General features: G+C 42.7%; 1 protein-coding gene across 4 annotated transcripts in view; it reads left to right on the top strand.

Moving 5' to 3' along the window:
* The window catches only part of MSH3 (mutS homolog 3), a 246,423-nt gene that overhangs the window by 203,075 nt on the left and 20,606 nt on the right, over positions 1–22,742 (top strand). For all 4 annotated transcript variants that reach the window (XM_068247988.1, XM_068247981.1, XM_068247994.1 and 1 more), the window contains exon 20: positions 9,782–9,939. In XM_068247988.1, coding sequence (XP_068104089.1) covers positions 9,782–9,939 — 158 coding nt within the window. The remainder of the gene's footprint in view (positions 1–9,781; positions 9,940–22,742) is intronic.

Below are 22,742 nucleotides of genomic sequence, written 5' to 3'. Positions count from 1 at the left end.
CGTATATATCAGCGACACTGATGTATCAACGTAACACGAATACAAGGAAAATAACAAAATGCGCAAGTATGCGTATATATTGGCGATGAACCAATATATGACACAAGACAAGCAGAGTAACAACTTCTAGAACAAGAGCAGAACTAGGAGGACTCGCTGACCCCTTCGCAGGAGTCAGCGCAGTCCACACGGACTAGGAACGAGGTGGGGCATGAGCAGAGTAACAGACAGAATCTGAGACTATGGTAGCCCATGAGGCATTGCAGGAAGCAGTTCTTTATACTGAGGTCATCCAATGGGAGCAGACCTGCAGATTCCCACACAAGTGAATGGTAATTAATCACAGGCTGATAGCAGGAAAAGGCAGACAATGATATGCAGCCTGCAGGAAAGGGATTGCCCCTCCATTGCAGCAGACAATGTTTGTTTACACAAAAGCATATTAAACTGTCATTAACTTCAGAGCGACTGCAGATGGAATCAGCAACTAGTTTAAGTGCAAACCAAACTATGCAAGCAAATGCATGTAATGACATTAGAACTGCTTGGTTTGCAATACCACTGCAGTCAGCAATAAACGCTGCAGAAGCGATCATAACAGTACCCCCCCCCCCCTTAAACGCGGCCTCTGGACGCCTATAAAAACTGACATATTTCTCCTGAACCACCCAAACCAAAAAATCAGAAGTGGGAAATCCAGCAAACTGATCTGACTGAAAATTCATGAGGGTCGGATCAGCCTGACAAAACCAAATTCCCGAATCAGTCTCACCAAAACTAGACCAATTGGAACCAGAACCTACCGAACCATGCCCGTCAGCACTACAAGCCTCAGTGTGATACCCATCAGAACCACGACTTCCAGAAAAAAAACCCAAGAAACTCTCTGAGCGATACCCACCGCCTTCCAGGGACCGTCCAAAAACGCCAAAGCCTTTGCAATGCCCACCGGAACTGTCCTTACCAACACAAAACCCACTGTTGAACCAGTCCAAGGTACCAGGACAAGTTTCCTCAGAGATCTCCCAGAACACTTGGAAGCTCCAAAGAGATCCCCACAGGTCAGAACGCGCCTTAGGCTCACATGGAGAACTATCAAGAACCCCTATGGAACCCAGGGCAACTCCAGAGTCAGGGTCACAAGGACAAACATCAAGATCAGGGCTTTTAGGGACCAGAACCATCTCCGGGCATGCAGGCCAACCGGCAACATCAGAACATGTCTCCACTAGGGAAGCACGTGAGCACGCTAACACAGACACACTTGGGCACTCTGGCATACGAAGCACATCTGGGCACACCAGCACAAGAGAAACCTCTGGGCATGTCAAGGAACTGCGAACCTCAAAGTCAGTCAAGACAGGACCGAAACCAGAACTGGGCAAAAAAAATTCATCATGACTAGACTTCACAGTTACTGGATTCTCACTAAAAACTGCAGGATCAGACTTAGATGTCGCTGATTCCAGCAAGGTTATTAACAGATCATGTTCAGGGGCATTTACAAGACAGGGCAAATCTTCTGATGTATGCACTGAACTAGACAGGGTTCCCATAGCTTCTTCTGGACTAGACAGAGACTCATCAAATACACTGGATTGGAGCTCATGAAGGGCTGCAAAACAAGTCAGCATTGCAGCAATCCCCACTGAACTAGGCAAAACTGAGAAACTCACTGGACAGGAAGGGGACTCTGGAACTACTGCCACACCGGCCAGAAAACCAGAATTTTCCAGGATACAGGGCTGGGTTTCAGAAACACTCATTAACCCGGACTGAAATTCTGAGATTTCTATTATTTTTTCCAGCGAGTCAGAATTATCCATGTTACAGGGCAATACTTCTGAAACATTCAGAGGACAGGGCTGAAGTTCCCTGACTACTGTGAGATCAGAGAGGGACTCAACATCTTTAGCTAAATCAGACTGTGTACAGGGCAAGGTATCAAAAACACTTGCTGACAAAGACAATGTTTCAATAGCTTCTGCTTCACTGGGCAGAGATTCATCAAGTTTTATTAGAGCAGACTGTAATTCCAAAACAGCTGCTAAACAAGTGAATACTACTGCAACACCCACTGAAGTAAGCAGTGCCTCAGACTCCTCTACTAGAGGATCTGAAGTATCCAAAGTACTGGGTGAAGCATAAGACTCTGCGACCACAGCTTCACTGGACAGGATCACTGATCAGGCCATATCGCAGGGCAAAACCATGGAAGCACCTGCTGGACAGCATAATGATTCTGTGACCTGAGCTTCATTGGGAAGATCTACTGCACAATTCATGGTACAGGGCAAATTTACTGGAACATTTTCTGAACAAGGTAATAATTCTACGATTTCAGGTTCACATAGCAGATGCTCTGAGCTATTCACGAAACTAGAGCGAGGTGTAGAGACAGGAAGATCAAGACACAAAGTTTGTGCATCTGAAGCACTATTCAATTGTAAAATTGGGAAATTCAGGTACTGGGGTTCTGAGGTTTCTAGACAGGATTGCTGGGACTCAGAAACGAATGTAGTGCATCTATTGGCATCTGCTGGATCAGACAGGAGTTGAACTTTATTAACACAGGTAATTTCTGCAGAAGTGTTTGCAGAGACAGGCAAGATTTTTCTGGTGTCTGTTTCACTGAACAAAGACTCATGAGTACTGGCTAGGCTGGACTCAGAAGTCAACAGGACCTCTGGATTCTCTGCTGAGAAATTTGTGCAGGGCAAAGTTAAGAAAGTATCAGTGGCTTCTGTTTTACTGGGAAGTAACACTGAGTTATCCATGGTACAGGGTGGAGTTACAGGAACATTCACAAGACATGGCAGGGACTCAGTAACTGGAGAAGTGGGACAGTCTTCAATTGACAGTGTGTCTTCCCTAGTATCAACTGATTGAATCGCATAAAAATCGTCCAAAATCATTTTCCACACATCGATCAATGGAGCCACAAAGTCATACCCACACACACCAGTTTTTATTAGGTTATAGGCAGACTTAATGCATGCATTCAATACTAATTCACTTTTTGCACTGTAAAACTGACAAAATGAACTTGCATCTTTCTTCCATTCATAGACCAGGGCTTCCATCTCTCCTTTCTCAAATGGAGGATCCCATGCATATTTAACAGCTGGGCATTCAAGCTGATCATAGTTTGCAAATGTGTTAGTGGCAGAAACATACATTGGGTTATTTAGCAGGTGATTGGCCGATTTCTTATTCCTAAGGATCTCCAATACCTGTAGCAAGTGTTGAACTGTAGTGTATGCAAATTTCCCTTGCTGCACGAATAAATTGATCTGTTCAATACTCTGTAATATATCTTCATAATCATATTCAGATAATTCATTTAAACAAGAACTTTTATTTTCCCTGGCTAGCAATGAAAGTTCATTAGTAGTTTCATAGGTCCATTTGACTCCCCTGAATGGTGACTGAATTTCATTATCGGCTAATGGCGGAGTCTCATTACAGATCTGATGCGCAGTCGCTAAGGGCAACGACTCCGCTGATTGTAACGCTTTTCTTTTGGAGCGTTTACGTTTGGCTTTAGACCCTGCTGCCTTAGGTGATTTATTCAAAGCAGAAGAAAAGTTATCAGAACAATTATCTGCTTGCTGATTATTTTTGTAGGCAGTAGAAGGAGCAGCTGATTGACAAGCTGCCAGGAGCTTATCAAAAGGGCTAGGCAAATCGGTTTTGCGCAGCCAGTTATGGATCACAAACGCTAGAAATTCCAGCGGTCTCTCTTTTAAATTGGTATGATCCAAGACATCGTACGCCCACTGGAACAAATGTCCGTTAAACAAAACATAAATTAGCTGGGGGGCCCATGTTGAAACAGGAGTAGCCTGGAGCTCAGGATTGGCCAGGAACCTGGTACATTCAGAAAAAAACTCATTTTCTGTTTCAGAATTAAGTTTCTCAAATTTCTTAAAGGAACAGGAACCATAACAAACAGTGTCATTTTTGCTGGAAACCCCCCCCCCCCCCCCACAATGGGGATTGGTAAGGGGGCTACCATAATGTTAAGCTTGGAGGTGTAGTCTCCACAGTCAGCATGCAACACATAAGCTGACGTGAAGGAGGTACACACACCAGCACAAGGAATCAGGATATCCCCAGTTTAGTGGAGGAGAGGACTGACACCAATAGGAGATTGTGGTGCACAGAGCCGGTGCAGATCCGAACAGCCACAAACAACACTTTCGTAATAACGTCTCAGCGCAAAGTAGCGCTGAGCGCATAAACCAGGACTGAGGAGATCAGGACAGGTAGACAGAATGAACGCTTGCTTAACTAGCCACTACTTGGTGACAGCAAGCGTCCACAATAAAACAGACTGGAATGAGGCAGCCAATGCGTATGCAGCGATGGCGTGCCTCACAAAGACAGGACAGGATAGTCAGGAAATAGCAGGATCAAGATAGATGAACGTAACACAGATAAATATACAATAAGTATGATTTCCTAGCGTATTACAATTACAGCTATCAATGAAACTATTTGTAACGTCTGACTAACATATGTATATATCGGCAATGAACCGATATATGACATAAGCAGGAACACTGACTTAGGACTGGAACGATACAGAGAACAGGACTCAGAAGGATTCACTATCTCTTCGCAGAGATGAACGCAATCCACAAACTGAAACAGGACAGGATTCAGAAGGATTCGTTATCTCCTCGCGGAGATGAACGCAATCCACAAACAGGACCAGGAACAGGATAACTAGCTCAGCACGGGTGATCACGATACGCGCAAACTACCAAAACGTGCTGGAAGGCTGACTAACTGAACACAGGAAATAAACAGTTCGTGTACGTATATATCAGCGACACTGATGTATCAACGTAACACGCGAATACAAGGAAAATAACAAAATGCGCAAGTATGCGTATATATTGGCGATGAACCAATATATGACACAAGACAAGCAGAGTAACAACTTCTAGAACAAGAGCAGAACTAGGAGGACTCGCTGACCCCTTCGCAGGAGTCAGCGCAGTCCACACGGACTAGGAACGAGGTGGGGCACGAGCAGAGCAACAGACAGAATCTGAGACTATGGTAGCCCATGAGGCATTGCAGGAAGCAGTTCTTTATACTGAGGTCATCCAATGGGAGCAGACCTGCAGATTCCCACACAAGTGAATGGTAAATAATCACAGGCTGATAGCAGGAAAAGGCAGACAATGATATGCAGCCTGCAGGAAAGGGATTGCCCCTCCATTGCAGCAGACAATGTTTGTTTACACAAAAGCATATTAAACTGTCATTAACTTCAGAGCGACTGCAGATGGAATCAGCAACTAGTTTAAGTGCAAACCAAACTATGCAAGCAAATGCATGTAATGACATTAGAACTGCTTGGTTTGCAATACCACTGCAGTCAGCAATAAACGTTGCAGAAGCGATCATAACACATTCCTTCTTTCATCTAAGGAATATTGCAAGGTTTAAACACCTAATTCCTTCAGAGGATCTTCCAACCCTAGTTCATGCCTTCGTCACATCAAGGTTAGACTACTGCAACGTCCTCTACACAGGCCTGCATAAGAAAGACTTACGCCGCCTGCAATTAGTACAGAATACCGCCGCAAGGCTGTTAACGAGCCAACCCCGCCATTGCCACATAACACCAACCCTGTGCTCACTCCACTGGCTACCGATAAAATGGAGAATTCTGTTTAAGATTGGCTTACTGACATTCAAATCCTTGCACAATCTGGGCCCTGGATGCCTGAAGGACTTGTTGCAACTGCATCACACCCCCCACAATCTTAGATCAAAAGGACGTAACATCTTGGTCACCCCCAGAGTCCACCTCAAAACCTTTGGAGACAGAGCCTTTTGTCATGCTGCCCCTACACTTTGGAACTCCCTGCCACACCCAATCAGGACAGCTCCATCCCTGGAAGCATTTAAGTCTAAACTGAAAACCTACCTCTTCAGTCTGGCATTCATGAACATCTGACTATCTCCTCTGTAACACAACCCAGCCTGCAACCCTGTATTAATCTTAGACACAACTATGCGCTTTGAGTCCTATGGGAGAAAAGCGCTTTACAAATGTTATGGTATTGTAATGTATTGTATGACTGATTGCCAAAGGAAAGAGTAGGAGACAGAGGCAAAGTACACTCCCGCCATTATCATTTGAATTTATCAGCATGTTCAGTCATCATGGGAGGAAGTTCATTGAGGTAATTTTTTCTGATGATTGAGGACAACTTGATAAAAAAAATGTAAACTGTAATCTCAGTGGAGAGCTAAAGTTTTCTTTATTCTTCTGCCAAGAGAATTGCTTCAAAGCTAAATAATGACAGAGTATTATCGCCGAGTTTTTCATTTTACAGTCCTATTAGCATGTAACCAGTCTAACAACTTTAACACACTCTGCTTAGTGAGGAAAAAAAGTTTGTCTGAGTTTAATGATGACCAAAACTAGGAATCGATCTAGAGTCTTCCACATTCCTGCATAGGGATGAGTAGCCAAAGGTGTGTACTTACCAAGAGGTCAGTGGCTGCAGAAAAGGTTAGATTGTGCTTGACCTTTAGCAGAGACTTCTCACAATTTTATAGTTCTCTGTTATATATATATTATATCTTATGTGCTTTGAGTCCTATGGGAGAAAAGCGCTTTACAAATGTTATTGTATTATTTATCTAGCACAGACATCTTCAGCTGCAATTTACAGAGCATGTAGCCATATCACTAAGAGGAGCTGACAATCTAATCCTTATTAGGCCTCTTGCACACTACATGTGATATATATATATATATATTCCGATTTTATTTTTAATTCCAATTAATTGGAATTAAAAATCGGATCGTAAAAAAAAACATGTAGTGTGCAAGAGGTCTCTTCCCCCTACGAGTTTCGGGCTAGTTAGCACTAGTGTGGTAACTGGCTGCAGTGCATGTAGCTACAATAAGCTCTCAAGCAGGGATTTGTAGTTCATAAGAGAATGCAAACAATGAGCATCTGTCACAAGCAGTAGAAATTATCATTTTTTTACAGGGCATTTTCTCTGGCAAGGAGTAATCATGAAGGTAATAGATTTGTCCTTTTTTTTTTGTTGTCTCATAATCAGCCACTACACATAAATCAAAGTGAAGACATGGTCATGTGACTGTGATCAAACAGTAAGAGCTGGTCCACACAGTCCCGGATACTAATGTTCAAAGTAGCAGCCAGCCTCACCCAAGTAAAAAACTGATCCGTCTGCGTTTGCGGGGACCCGTTTTCAAAACCTGAACGGAAGGTCCGGACCTGCTGCATTTTCACGCAACGGATCAGGACCACGGATACACGCAGGGGTAGTGAAAGCAATGAGAAAACGCATCTCCAGCTCCACAGGCAAAAAACGGATGTGAAAACGGATAGCCTGAGCTTTATGATTGGCCCAAAAAATCCTCCCACTCCTTCCTAATGATAGAGACGTTTTCTGTCAGGGAAAAACCTGAACGGAAACTGATGCAAAACTGATGCACTTTCATCAGTTTGCAGTACGGTGGTACTTCCCCTAATCTTCCCCGGATCCGGACTGCAGTGTCCATCCTGCAACTGTGTTTAGTGTGGACCTAGCCTAAGAGAGCTACACACTGATCATGTGACAAATTGACCACGTGTCAAATTGAATGTTCCTTGTAGGAGTTGTTCTCCGTGGAGAATTAATCATTGCTATCCAGCAACAGTGTCTCTATGAAATAACTCTAAAGGTGGCCACACACGATACAATAAAATGATCCGATTTTACAGCAATTCAATAAACAATCAGATCTCCTGAAAAAAATCGAAAGCTTTTTTTTTTTTTTTTTCATTCAACTGAACTGGATTTCACGTTTTTTTTTGGTTTTGTTTTGTTTTGTTTTTATCGATCTGGATCGCTGGAAAATTTTCTTAAATTTTTCTAAAGATTGTATGGTGTGTGTGTGTTAGATTGTCAATTTATTAATACACACACCCTAGCAATTTTCCAGTTTCCAATCATTTTTATCATAATTGGGTAAGAATTGAACATGTGTGTGGTACATTGGTCATATTTTTGAAATGTTACAATCAGTCAGAAAAATGTATTGCAATTTTTGAATTGAACAGATATTTAAAAATGTGTATGGTGTGTGGCCACCTTTATGCAATTCACTCATAATTCAGCAGAGAATTGCGAGCTTCGGTACTTTGTATTCTTGTATTTGCATGGAAATAAATTGAGGATTGCACATCTCTGTGATGTTCTCAGTCATGTGACACAGCGTTTAGAACTAAGTTCCCTTCCTTACCATGTAAGCTTTACAGTTCTCTAATGCTCTACTTGAATAAATAGTTGTTGTTGTTTTTTTTTTTGGGGGGGGGGGGTCATTTAATGATCCTAAATGATATTAAATTTGGAATTTTCCTATGTTTTAAGGCAAGGGTCACACGTGGCAAGAATCGCATGTGTTTTTCTCTTCCCTATGGACAAGCACAAGGAAGTGGAGGTTTTAAAGGATACCCGAAGTGACATGATGAGATAGACATGTGTATGTACCATGCCTAGCACACAAATAACTATGCTGTGTTCATTTTCTTTCTCTGTCTGAAATAATATCAGGTATGCAAGTGACTGACTCAGTCCTGACAGACAGGAAGTGACTACAGTGTGACCCTCACTGATAAGAAATTCCCCTTTTTATCTCTTTCTTGCCATTTTCTGCTAGGTAAGTGTTTTATAGTTGAAATTTCTTGTAGTCACTGTAGTCTGGACACTGTACTCACTTCCTGTCTGAGTCAGGACTGAGTCAGCCACTTACATACCTGATATTTAATTATTTCAGACAGAGAAAGAAAAAAAGGAACACAGCATAGTTATTTGTGTGCTAGGCACTGTACATACACATGTCTATCTCATCATGTCACGTCACTTTGGGTATCCTTTAATAATCTCTAGCTAGGCCACTGCACCAGACACACTTTTTTAGGGAGTAATGTAATTATAGTGACCAGGATCCAGTTGGCATGGCTCCTAATGCCTGCTGGGAGATGTCACATGCCAACTGATTTTCTGGTATCGGTAATGTGGGGACTAGGGAAGGTAAATGAGATGCAAATAATTTAGAGTTGATGTCGGATTATGCACAATTTTTATGCAAATGTATGCAGCTTGAAAATGAACCAATTGAGTTTTATCTCACCAAGATTTGATTGGTTTCACTTTCAAACTGCATAAATTTGCATAATCCTGCATCAACTCGAAGATTTTTGCATGTCATTCACTATCCCTAGTGGGGACTGTGGCCTAAGAAATATAAGTCAAGCAGCCAGGGATAGAAATCCCCAAACACGATGTAGGTTTCAATAGACGTGGTCCAGAAGCAGTTAATCTTGTGTTTATTAGGTAAAACCAAACAAAAATGGTTTCAGAAAAAAGAAGGTGGGCTGTGTTATGTTTTATGTCACCTCCTGAACATTTTTAGCCTGGGCCTCAGGATCCATGATTACATTTTCTGCACTTATGGGTGTATATTTAACTTCTGTGCATGTGCTGTACAGTGGTGTTAAGCATGAAGTATCCATAAACCTAATAATTTGGATAACGATACGATGGTTGTAGTCTTTTCTTTATGAGCAGGTCGAGCACAGTTATAGGCTTGTTCAGTTACAATTTAGTTCTGTGTAAGTCCTGAGCCTTATGTTTGAAACTGTCATAGTGTGTTTTCATCAGAGCTGTGTGTGTGTGAAAGATACATCATTCTAACTGCTGAAATAATAAATCATGGCTTTCCCTCCATGTGCAGGCTGATGCGGAAAGAGTAATGATAATCACTGGGCCTAACATGGGTGGGAAGAGCTCGTACATCAAACAGGTGGCCCTCATCACAGTCATGGCACAGATGGGCTCTTATGTCCCTGCAGAGGAAGCCACTATTGGGGTGGTGGATGGAATCTTTACCAGGTACAGTAAATGCTCTGCAGTGTCTTAGCGTGATAAGGGAAGGAATGCTAATAAAAAGTGCACCTTCACAATATTATACACTATTTCCCTCCAAATCAACAAGACATACTGATATTAACACTTTACACTCAGCAGCTAGTAATAAAACCGCTAATGTTATTAAAAACTGAGGCTCTAGATGGACTCCCTCTCCTCCCGTTTAACTCTTCTCTTTTCTTTACTTTCTTTTTCCCTCTGTTCACAATATGACCTTCCTCCCCTTAGGTGATCTGCCTACTCCTAAATGACAGATCAACAAGGCCCTCTGATCAGTGGCGGCTCCAGGAAATTTTTTTAGGGGGTGCTATGCAGGTGCTGGACCAATTTCCAGGGGAGCTGACGACCTGCGGCGCGCTTCGCGCGCCGCGGCAAAAAATGGGTGTGGCTACAACCTGTGGCGCGCAAAGCGCGCCGCGGCGAATAAATGGGCGTGGTCATGACCGGATGAGGGCGGGGCTAACTGTAGTTTAAAGTGAACCCAGGGTGAGAGTGATATGGTGGCTGCCATATTTATTTCCTTTTAAACAATACTAGTTGCCTGGCAGCCCTGCTGATCTATTTGGCTGTAGTAGTGAACTGAATTACACCAGAAACAAGCCATGCAGCTAATCTTGTCAGTTCTGACAATATTGTCAGAAACCCCTGACCTGCTGCATGCTTGTTCAGGGTCTATGGTTGAAAGAATAAGAGGCAGAGGACCAGCACGGCAGCCAGGCAACTGGTATTGCTTAAAGAGGAACTCCAGTGAAAATAATGTAGTAAAAAAAGTGCTTCATTTTTTACCATAATTATGTATAAATGATTTAGTCAGTGTTTGTTCATTGTAAAATCTTTCCTCTCCCAGATTAACATTCTGACATTTATTACATGGTGACATTGTTACTGTGGGCAGGTTATTTAGCTGTTTCTAGCTGCTCTGTCTGTTAGACAGCTAATAACAGCTATTTCCTGTCTCTGAACATTGTTACATTGTGGCAGTTTGCCAGCAGTACCGCGGTATTCAGAGCCTCTTGTGGGAGGGGTTTCAGCACAAAATCAGTCACACAGCGCCCCCTGATGGTCTGTTTGTGAAAATCATTGTCTTTCTCATGTAAAATAGGGTATCAGCTACTGATTGGGAAAAAGTTCAATTCTTGGTTGGAGTTTCTCTTTAAAGGGAGATAAATATGGCAGCCTCAATATTATTCTCACCTCGGGTTCCCTTTAAAAGTGCAACGCAAAGACAGAGGGCCCAAGTTTTGGTGACCCTTTTCCCAGAAAATTCACATAATTGTGCAGGTTTTCTCAAGAAAATACACGTAATGTGAGCAGATTTTAACAAAAAACACGTCCAATGACCCCAATATGCACAATCGTTATCAGATATGGCTCCAATATGCACAATCGTTATCAGATATGGCTCCAATATGCACAATCGGTAGCAGATATGACCCCAATATGCACAATCGGTAGCAGATATGACCCCAATATGCACAATCGGTAGCAGATATGGCCCCAATATGCACAATCGGTAGCAGATATGGCCCCAATATGCACAATCGGTAGCAGATATGGCCCCAATATGCACAATCGGTAGCAGATATGGCCCCAATATGCACAATCGGTAGCAGATATGGCCCCAATATGCACAATCGGTAGCAGATATGGCCCCAATATGCACAATCGGTGGCAGATATGGCCCCAATATGCACAATCGGTGGCAGATATGGCCCCAATATGCACAATCGGTGGCAGATATGGCCCCAATATGCACAATCGGTGGCAGATTTGGCCCCAATATGCACAATCGGTGGCAGATATGGCCCCAATATGCACAATCGGTGGCAGATATGGCCCCAATATGCACAATCGGTGGCAGATATGGTCCCAATATGCACAATCGGTGGCAGATATGGTCCCAATATGCACAATCGGTGGCAGATATGGTCCCAATATGCACAATCGGTGGCAGATATGGTCCCAATATGCACAATCGGTGGCAGATATGGTCCCAATATGCACAATCGGTGGCAGATATGGTCCCAATATGCACAATCGGTGGCAGATATGGTCCCAATATGCACAATCGGTGGCAGATATGGTCCCAATATGCACAATCGGTGGCAGATATGGTCCCAATATGCACAATCGGTGGCAGATATGGTCCCAATATGCACAATCGGTGGCAGATATGGTCCCAATATGCACAATCGGTGGCAGATATGGTCCCAATATGCACAATCGGTGGCAGATATGGTCCCAATATGCACAATCGGTGGCAGATATGGTCCCAATATGCACAATCGGTGGCAGATATGGTCCCAATATGCACAATCGGTGGCAGATATGGTCCCAATATGCACAATCGGTGGCAGATATGGTCCCAATATGCACAATCGGTGGCAGATATGGTCCCAATATGCACAATCGGTGGCAGATATGGCCCCAATATGCACAATCGGTAGCAGATATGGCCCCAATATGCACAATCGGTAGCAGATATGGCCCCAATATGCACAATCGGTAGCAGATATGGCCCCAATATGCACAATCGGTAGCAGATATGGCCCCAATATGCACAATCGGTAGCAGATATGACCCCAATATGCACAATCGGTAGCAGATTTGACCCCAATATGCACAATCGGTAGCAGAAATGACCCCAATATGCACAATCGGTAGCAGAAATGACCCCAATATGCACAATCGGTAGCAGAAATGACCCCAATATGCACAATCGGTAGCAGAAATGACCCCAATATGCACAATCGGTAGCAGAAATGACCCCAATATGCACAATCCGTAGCAGATATGACCCCAATATGCACAATCCGTAGCAGATATGACCCCAATATGCACAATCCGTAGCAGATATGACCCCAATATGCACAATCCGTAGCAGATATGACCCCAATATGCACAATTCGTAGCAGATATGACCCCAATATGCACAATCCGTAGCAGATATGACCCCCAATATGCACAATCAGCATCACCTGAAAAAGAAAAGAAAAACCCATTTACTCACCTACAGCCAGACCTTCTTTCCCGACCTCCTGTCCCGAGTCCCGACCTTATTGTGGCGCGCAGCGCCCGCGCGCCCACGATCCTCTTCCTTCCCGACGTCACGACGAGACTTCCTGCCTGCATGCAGAGAGCAGGGCTACGGGAAAATGGCCGCCCGAAGCCATGCACTGCAGACTCGAAGTCTGCAGAACAGGGCTCCGGGCGGCCATCTTACCGTAGCCCTGCCTGCTGCTCCGTGCTGCCGCTGTGTGAACTGACTTGGCGTCTTTTAGACGCCTGAAGTCAGTTCACTCCAGGGGGTGCTTTGGGGGTGCTTGGACAATTCTAGGGGGTGCTCGAGCACCCCCTGGCGCCGCCCCTGCCTCTGATTCACAAGTCCTCTTTCCCTGCTGGACCAATGTGCTCCAGACAGTAGTCTATAGTCCTCTGGAGCAAAACTTAAAGGACCACTGTCGCGTAACTATTACAATTTAAAATATATATAAACACATACAAATAAGAAGTACATTTCTTCCAGAATAAAATGAGCCATAAATTACTTTTCTCCTGTGCTGCTGTCACTTATAGTAGGTTGTACTCCATCTTTCCATAGGGGATTCTCAGCATGTCCTTTATTCTTTTAAGGACATTCCCTGAAAAAGATGTATACAAAGATGCTGATCAGCTCACCGTATACTTTTTTTGGCAGTTGGACTGCCATTCACTAAGTGCATTTTGAAAATCAAGAAATCCCTGTGAACCCCCCCATGAGGAGATGGGCTACTCCAAAACCTGTTGGTTATGTCAGATTTCTACTACCTACTGTAAGTGACAGCAACATAGGAGAAAAAGTAATTTGTGGCTCATTTTACTCAGGAAGAAACGTACTTCCTAATTGTATATGTTTACATATATTTTAAGCTCACAATGACTTGTTTTTGATGTTTTCGATACCGCCTATGTTTACAGGTGTTATATTCTCCTTATTTTAGACGAATGCACATGATGATGATCAATAGTGATGCGTTTTTTCATGTCTGTTATGTTATGCTGTTATAAAACAAAACATTTTTAAACAAAAACTAAGGATCCAAGTTTACAAATAAAACTGCAGTATTTTGCACCAAGCCAGCTCAGCGTGGGAAGGTTAACTCCTCTGAATTGGTCCCTACACTACCCCACGGTAAATACCGCACAGCAAGCAGGCATTTCATTGCTCTGACAATGTTGGGAAACCGTAGAGCCAAATTATTAATTATGCCAATCAATAAAGAGGAGCCTGCCAGGTCCAAATCAACTTCATCCAAACAACACTGCAATAGGACCAGCTGTCTCAAGCTTATAAACTGTAATTTATTGGTTGCCTCTAGCAAAACTATCCATTACACTAAATACATATTAAAAATGACACACACATTTAAAAACTCGATTCCTGGCCAGGATCAATTTAAATTACTTTTTCTACGCCGCTCGCTGGCGCCATGTTTTTGTAATCCGTAGGATCGTTGCGGAGGACGCGTAGTGAAAACTTTCATCCACGCCCAGGAACCACGCCCATCGACGCATTTCATCCCGCCCACCTGGACTTTCTCAAGATGACGTATGCCGCTTGTGCATACAGCTGCATGTTAGCTCCTCCTCCTCCAAGCTTCCACTGAATTTGCCTCAATAGTAGAGCGCAGCTGAATAATTTAGTCTGCAGTGCTCTTTGAATGGTGAAGCCTCCTTGATCCCTAGAATGAGGGCCCCCCACCCATATGAGGAGATGGACTAGTCCAAAACCAATGAGATCTGGCAGATTTTTACTACCTGCTGTAAGCCACCGCAACATGACAGAAAAGTAATTTATAGCGCATTGTACTCAGGAAGAAATATACGGTACTTCTTACAAATATGTGTAAAGATGTATTTTACATGTTAGTTTTCTGTGATAGTGGTCCACCGCCAATCAGCACACTTTTTAGCATGGGGTAGGGCTGTAACTTTGTGGTAGGAGGAGGAACAGTCTATGCACGTTGAATGTGCATGGAAAGACTCCCAACCACTATTTCATGCAAGACTTTGAAGCCTTGATACTTAGCCCTGGATATCAAGAAAACTACAGTGGCATTGTCACGGCCAAAATAACTGTGTGTCTGTACAATGCTCAACTCTGAAGCTAAATGGGCTGTGTAATTGATTCATAGGAATGCCCCACTGTGCATGTATGAGAACAAATTCTATTTACAAAACAAAAGGATGAATTGTTGAGAGTATGTGCATTATTAGTCACATGGCACCTTGTCACCACACTGATACCATGGATGGATTTGGTGAGCACAACAGTCCCTTTTCAGTCATATACTGTAATATGTGCATTTTAATGGCAAAGTTGGAGACATAAATCTTTATCCTAACCTGACCATTATGGATTGGCCCAATTCCAAGATGCATACAATTTATATAAAATTTGCAAGCAAATTGTAAGAATTAGCATCTCATTGACCATCTTTGGAGACTGTCACCTGCTGATTATGTACAGTCCAACAACGCCCCCCCCCCAAAAAAAAAAACTATTGTTTTGATAGGAGGGTTGATATGTTGGGGCAATGAGCGTGATGCTGCAAATTGGGGGGGGGGGGGAGTTGTCAGAATGTGGATGGAGCGAAGTGTTAATAAACTGTACTCTATACAGTGCTGCAGAAGATGTCAGTGCTAAATAAATACGCAATAATAATATGGTGTGACCTTAAACTATGACTATGGTACAATTTTATATAGGAGGAAGATAGGAGGAGGAGGGGGTATAAAGAGGTAGAGGCACAAGACAGACAGCCTGGTGGGAGGGGAGAAATTGCAGGAAGGACCCGCATTAGGACTGCAGACATCACCAGTGTTGTGTGGCAGGGACATGCTGTTAAAATAATCCACTGAGGGCCCTTTTCCACTAGCAATCGCTAGCGTTTGAGCTAAATTCAGCAAATTTAGCAAAATCGCAGTAAAAAACTATCTGAGCCGCGATCACGCTTTAGCAAAAATCGAATAACGGTAGTGGAAATTACCTTATTTCCAGTGTGAAGCAAGCACCCAGGATTGGAAAACTTGGTGTGCCCAGACTCTCAGTAGTCCGCACTACAGTACTCCACTAGATAGTCCACAGTAGAGTCGGCACCACCAATTTGTATTAAAGCTCTTTTATTCCATCAAAAAGTGGGTTAAAAAGTAATCTGTAGCAGTATACAGCTGCTACAGATTACTTTTAACCCACTTTTTGATGGAATAAAAGAGCTTTAATACAAATTGGTGGTGCCGACTCTACTGTGGACTGTGTAGTGGAAATTGCCTACCGTTATTACTATGTTGTTTAGCAAACCCTAGCGATTTAAAAATCGCTAGCGATTTGCAATTCAGAATCTCAATCGCCGCAAGTGGAAAAGGGCCCTAAAAGCTGAAAAGAGGAAAGGGTCATGGGGAAAGACAACAGGTTGGGAGGGATAACTGGGAAAAGAGATAAGATTACCTGCAATCAAGCTAATCTAAATTGCCCGGAGCTTGCTTCTCTGCTCACTACAGTTGGCTGTCAGCACCTGTATCACTGGCTTCTGCAACAGCAGACTGCCCTTCATTATTGATTAATTACTCTGATCAGGATAAATAATCAATAGTCCAAGGCACTCTGGTATTACAGCAGCCAGTGCACATGGCTATAAATGACAGGCAACTTCTGAAGCACTAAACACATCCTGACACCTCTCCCTGCTAATGTCCCAGCTGCAGCACAGCAATCATTATCTCTACTCACCCTGCTGCGCTGCACATTCTTTCACTGTAGGCTGTGTATAGAGTGCGAGAAGACGCCCACAGGACAAAAACAGGGAGGGGTGCTACATCTAGTGCGGGAAGTAGTACAGTCCCCTGCGCTGCTTTCTTTTTTCCTGAATGTTGCCCAAAATATGAAAAAAGGTCCCAGGTGGAAGAACACAGTGGCAGTACACCACAGCGGCACCCCTAGCCATGGCTACACCCAGTGCTGTGAGCACCTGCAGCCTTGTGATAGGTACGCTACTGCTGTTCATGTTTTTGTTATTGAAGAAGAGAAAGTGTTACATTTCTTTTTTAGAATTCTTCAAATGAAGCTGTAGAGAGTAAAAATAATGATCCCGTGTAGTTCAGAAGGATTAATTTAGTTGGGATTAGACAACAAGCAGTCAGCGTGCTGCAGAAGACTTGAGCTAGTTATTTTCTTCTCACAAGTGTGGTTGTAAAGGTCACCATAAACGTGTTTAGAATGAGATCAGCTCTGAAGCACTACTGTAGTGTGCTAAAACGTATTGAAGTGTAGGTTTGAATGCCATGCAATCTTTCTCATCTACCTGTAAAATCTAAATCAGTCAAATGGACCCAGTGCATTGTCATCAACACCAAGATCCAGCCAGGAGCCAGCTTATCATGCCCCCTAAAGACTGGACTCCATGTGTGCAAATGAAAAAATGGTGCCAGTTATTTTGCTTGTCTGTTGTATAATCTTTAGTTTTCAGCCACTGCCTCAGAAAGGTAAAAAAGGGCGGTCCGGTTAGTTTCCTCCACTAATTTTGACGTATAGCATAATGGCATTATAAGTCCTACAATCCTTAAAGGGACACTTAAGTCAAACAAAAAAATGAGTTTTACTCACCTGGGGCTTCCAATAGCCCCCTGCAGCTGTCCGGTGCCCTCGCCGTCTCCCTCCGATCCTCCTGGCCTCGCCGGCAGCCACTTCCTGTTTCGGTGACAGGAGTTGACAGGCTGGGGACGCGAGTGATTCTTCGCGTTCCTTGCCACAATAGCACCATCTATGCTGCTATAGCATATATCATATACCATATAGCAGCATAGAGGGTGCTAATGTGTCTGGGAACGCGAAGAATCACTCGGCGAGGGTACCGGACAGCTGCAGGGGGCTATTGGAAGCCCTAGGTGAGTAAAACTATTTTTTTTTGTTTGACTTAAGTGTCCCTTTAAATAATGAAATCCTGCTGGCCCTGTTACTTTCCATGACCATAACATCACTACTGAGGCTAAACCTAACCTCACCCTTGCACTTTGCCCAATCCTTAATCTTCCTCTCCATAACACAAACTGTGACCACTAACCCACAATCTCCCTAACCTTAACTACTGTTTCTTTAATACCTCAAACTAGCCTAACCTTCTAAATATACACAACTCTAACCTACACCCTTGACATGATTCCTAAACATTTGTGATTATTCAGGTTGGAGTGACCTTTGAAGTGTCCCACAATGCATCACTGCTGAATATGCAAATGATATTTGTTTTAAACTTCTGTTTTGCATAGCATTTTAGTAAGGAGGCTTTTTGATCCCTTTTAGACCCTTACATAGTCCTAGGAGTTCTGGTTCACTAGGAGCTTGCTGAACAATCTGTAAACGATCCTGTGTCCTAATAAATTACTGTATATACTCAAGTATACGTCTAGAAAATTAGGTCTGATTCACTTCATAAAAGTATATGTGTCGACTTATACATGAGTCACGGGCAACACTGAGCACACTGAGTAATGTGTGTAATATTAGTGACATTCCCATTTGCAGAAATTTACCCTTTGGTAAGTAATACCAAAGGAAATGCCTAAAAAACACAGATGGGAAAGTTCTGCCCACAATAATTAGCAAGGAAAGGACAAGAGAGAAATAATGAGCTGCATAAAAGGGAGTAAATAATTGCAGCACTTGGGGTCTTGGAGGAGGTATTGGCTGCACTTAAGGGACAGGAGGGGTTAATGGCTACAATACTGTATGCATTGCAGTCATTAACTCCTCCTGAGTCCCAAGTGCAGCCATTAACTTTGCTGGGTAGACTTATACTTGAGCCAATGAAAAATTCCAGCTTTAGAAGGTTGAATATCGGGGTCGACTTATACACGATGTCGACTTGTATTCGAGTATATACGGGAACTCTAACCATTTTCCCCAAAGTGATGAACTTACCCATAATCTGTAATTTCTGAAAACAATTCATAAATTGCTGACTTCAGAGGTGAAGCTCTCTTCCTCTCGCTATGTCTAATGACAAATCTAGTTGCGGGTACTTTATTAGGTAGAGGATTCAGTGTTGGGTGGAAGTGCAGTTTATGCAGTGTCTACTTTCTTTGGAGGCATACAGCCAAGCATGTGGTGATTTTTTTTTTTTTTTTTTTTTTTTTTGCTGCAGGCTTGCACATTCAAAAAGGTAAACATGCATTTAAAGTGGGCCTGAACTCTTACACAGGACAGAATGAAAACAGAAAAATGCACCCTGTATGTATTTAACCACTTGCCCACCACCAGTGCGTATATCTACGCTCCTTTTTACACCTATTGCCCACCAGGAGCATAGATATACGCACCTCCCGCCACTGTCCGCGCTTCCGCTCGCTCGTGTGCCCTCCCACGCTTGTGCACGTCGCCGGCTGCTCGCCTGGAGATCAATGAACGGGAAAAACCATTCCCGTTCGTTGGTCTCAGCCCCCCAGCAATGATCGGCTGCTTCTATGAAAAGCAGCGCGATCATTGTGAAAAAAAAAAAAGTTTGCCAGCCTCATTGAACGCCTGAACAGCCTGTAAGCGTACTTCCGACGCTTACAGGACGCATTCACAAAAAGTTACTGTGGCCATCTTGTGGCCAAATAGTAAAACTACATCCAAAACATTTTTCATATACAAATACATACTTTTACACTATAAATTAACTCATTACCTCCCACACTCCCCAATTTATTTATTATTTTGCAATAAAAAGAAAAAAAAATTACAATTAAAAAAAAACATGAATAGTTACCTTAAGGACTGAACTCCTTTAAATATTTATGTAAAGAGGGTACAACACTGTTACTTTATAAGCTATGGGCTTGTAATTAGGGATGGACGCAAAACTGAAAAAAATGCACCTTTATTTCCAAATAAAATATTGGCGCCAAACATTGTGATAGGGACATAATTTAAATGGTGTAATAACCGGGACACATGGGCAAATACATTTCATGGATTTTAATTACAGTAGCATGCATTATTTAAAAACTATAATGGCCGAAAACTGAAAATAATAATTTTTTTTTCCCCACATTTTTTCCTATTTTCCCATGAAAACACATTTAGAATAAAATAATTCTTGGCATAATGTCCAACCTAAAAAAAAGCCTAATTGGTGGCGAAAAAAACAAGATATAGTTCATTTCATTGCGATAAGTAATAATAAAGTTATAGACAAATGAATGGAAGGAGCCCTGAAAGGTGAAAATTGCTCTGGTGCACAAGGGGTAAAAACCCCTCAGTGGTCAAGTGGTTAAGGAGTTTAACCTGTCTAATTCTCCCTCATCTGGGATTAATCGCAAGTGTAATTTGGTCTCTCAACTGTGTCAGCGGACTGCCATGGCAGAGCAGCTAATTTGTAAACACAGAATGTCAACAATATGTCTGGTTTTGTGAAAGCAGGAAGTAGACACACTGCATATTTATTGCAGGATTTGTATCAGCTGTAACAAAGAAATGTTTTTCTTTATAGGTTATTATGCTGTTGCTTATCTTTTAGAGCAGAGAGGAAGTTCTGAGTTCAGGTCCACTTTAAATAATCTATTTTGTATGTTTATCAGATTTCAGTTTTCTTTAACCTTTCCGCATAAAGCCTCTCCTTAGAACCTGCATCCCAAGTAGCATCCAGGGACCTTCATGCCAGGGAAAGGAAGGCAGGATTATATTACCTTCAGTTTTATAAAGCTTCCTATAGCTCAGTATCTGGATCCATAAACATGACTCGCACCATGCTGCTGCTCTGTCTCACTCTACATACCGTATTTATGTCTTCTATTAGGTATACAGAGATTGTGAACGCTATTATTATCATTGTCCTTTGCATGTGGTGTAAAATTTCAAAGCATACACTGTACAAGGGGATTTCTGCCAATGAAAGCACTATATGTTCACAGAAAAATATCCAGCACTGTTCAATGTAGGGCACTGGCTTAGTTTGGTTGAAAATCAAAGAAATGCGTAACTTAATGCTGGGGTTTCTTGTGTCTTTTTGGCACCTGTAGTTGGAATCAGTATAACGTTAAAGAATTTCTCACATTGATGTAAAAAATGAAAAAGTATAGAAGCATGCCATCACTAGAGAGCTAGTTAGAGTACAAAACCATATAACATGCCTTGTACTGAATTCCCAGGCTGGGGCTATGACAGGAAAGTTATTAGATCTGTGACACACTGCAGTTACTAGGTGTCTTTCACTGCAAAACATTTGTACCAATGTGGTGGTGTTATAGATATACAGGTGTTTACCTTCAACAGATGCTTTGTTGAAATGTCACTAGCCTAGCCATAATACAATGGCAGAGACTTGTCATGTCGCTCAGACCTTTGCCACAAGGGCAATTTCCACAGTAATGGCATAATCACTAGTGGGGAATCGTCCAGCTGTTTATTATTATTGTTATTATGCATTTATACATCGCTGACATTTTCCACTCCCAGACTAGTTTACGCATTATGACACTCTATGTGTAAAAAGTATCTTTAACCTCCTAATAATTTTTTTTTAACACACGCAGCAAGCACTTTGCTTGCTGCGTGTCTCACCCGATCGCCGCCGATCCGCCGTTTACCCGCCGCGATGCAGGGCCCCCCCAGGCGAGACCCCGTGCGCTGCCTGGCCAATCAGTGCCAGGCAGCGCTGTGGGGTGGATCGGATTCCCCTATGACGTCGGTGACGTCATCCCGCCCCATTGCCATGGCGACGGGGGAAGCCCTCCAAGAGATCCCGTTCTTTGAAGGAGGGGCTGGGGGGATGCCGCTGAGCAGCGGCTATCATGTAGCGAGACGTTGGACATTAAAAAAAGTATTTACTGCCCCCTGGCGGATTTTAATAAACCGCCAGGGAGGTTAAAGAGAATCTGTATTGTTAAAATCGCACAAAAGTAAGCATACCAGTGTGTAGGAGACATCTCCTATTCCCCTCTGTCACAATTTCGCCGCTCCCCGCCGCATTAAAAGTAGTCAAAAACAATTTTAAAAAGTTTATTTATAAAAAAAAAATGGCCACTAAAACAGGAAGTAGGTTGATGTACATTATGTCCACACATAGAAAATACATCCATACACAAGCAGGCTGTATACAGCCTTCCTTTTGAATCTCAAGAGATCATTTGTGTGTTTACCTTCTTCCCCCTGCAGCTCTCATCCACTGAATAGTGACAGGCTGATCGTTTCTTCCTGCAGACAGCTCTGCCCGTGTCTGTAATTCCTCAGTATGTGTCAGCCAACTCCTTTCACAGCCTAACAGAGGAGGATTTTTATCCAGCTCTCTTCTCTCATTGATATCAGAGAGGCAGAGATGCTGCTGGCTTATGTAAAACACACACACACACGCACGTGCAGAATTATTTTTATTTTGTTGACAATTTTTTGATTGGTTAATTACTTCTTTTTTTGAGGACTAAGCACTGCTGTTACTGTATATTCAAGTTATTTATGATAAGTATTATCTGAGAAATAGTACATTTTATCATATTTTTTCCTTTAATTTCAAATTTATTAGGGGTCGGCGTATTTTCTTTACGACTCTAACTCCAACTCCACAGCCCTGCCAAGAAGGAGCACACTGTTCACCTTTGCTAATTAGAGATCTGAGTAGAGTGTAACGACAATCATATCGTCTACAATGGTAGCCAATTGCGTAGCATTTGTACAAGAATATGATTTTATTTATTTTTTTAGACTGGGAAGGGATCATTTGAGGGTTTTTAAATGATTGCGGCCCTCCCTCTGA

This window comes from Hyperolius riggenbachi, chromosome 1 (assembly GCF_040937935.1).
Source record: "Hyperolius riggenbachi isolate aHypRig1 chromosome 1, aHypRig1.pri, whole genome shotgun sequence".
Taxonomy (NCBI): Eukaryota; Metazoa; Chordata; class Amphibia; order Anura; family Hyperoliidae; genus Hyperolius; species Hyperolius riggenbachi.
This window is presented reverse-complemented; position numbering and strand designations above follow the sequence as displayed.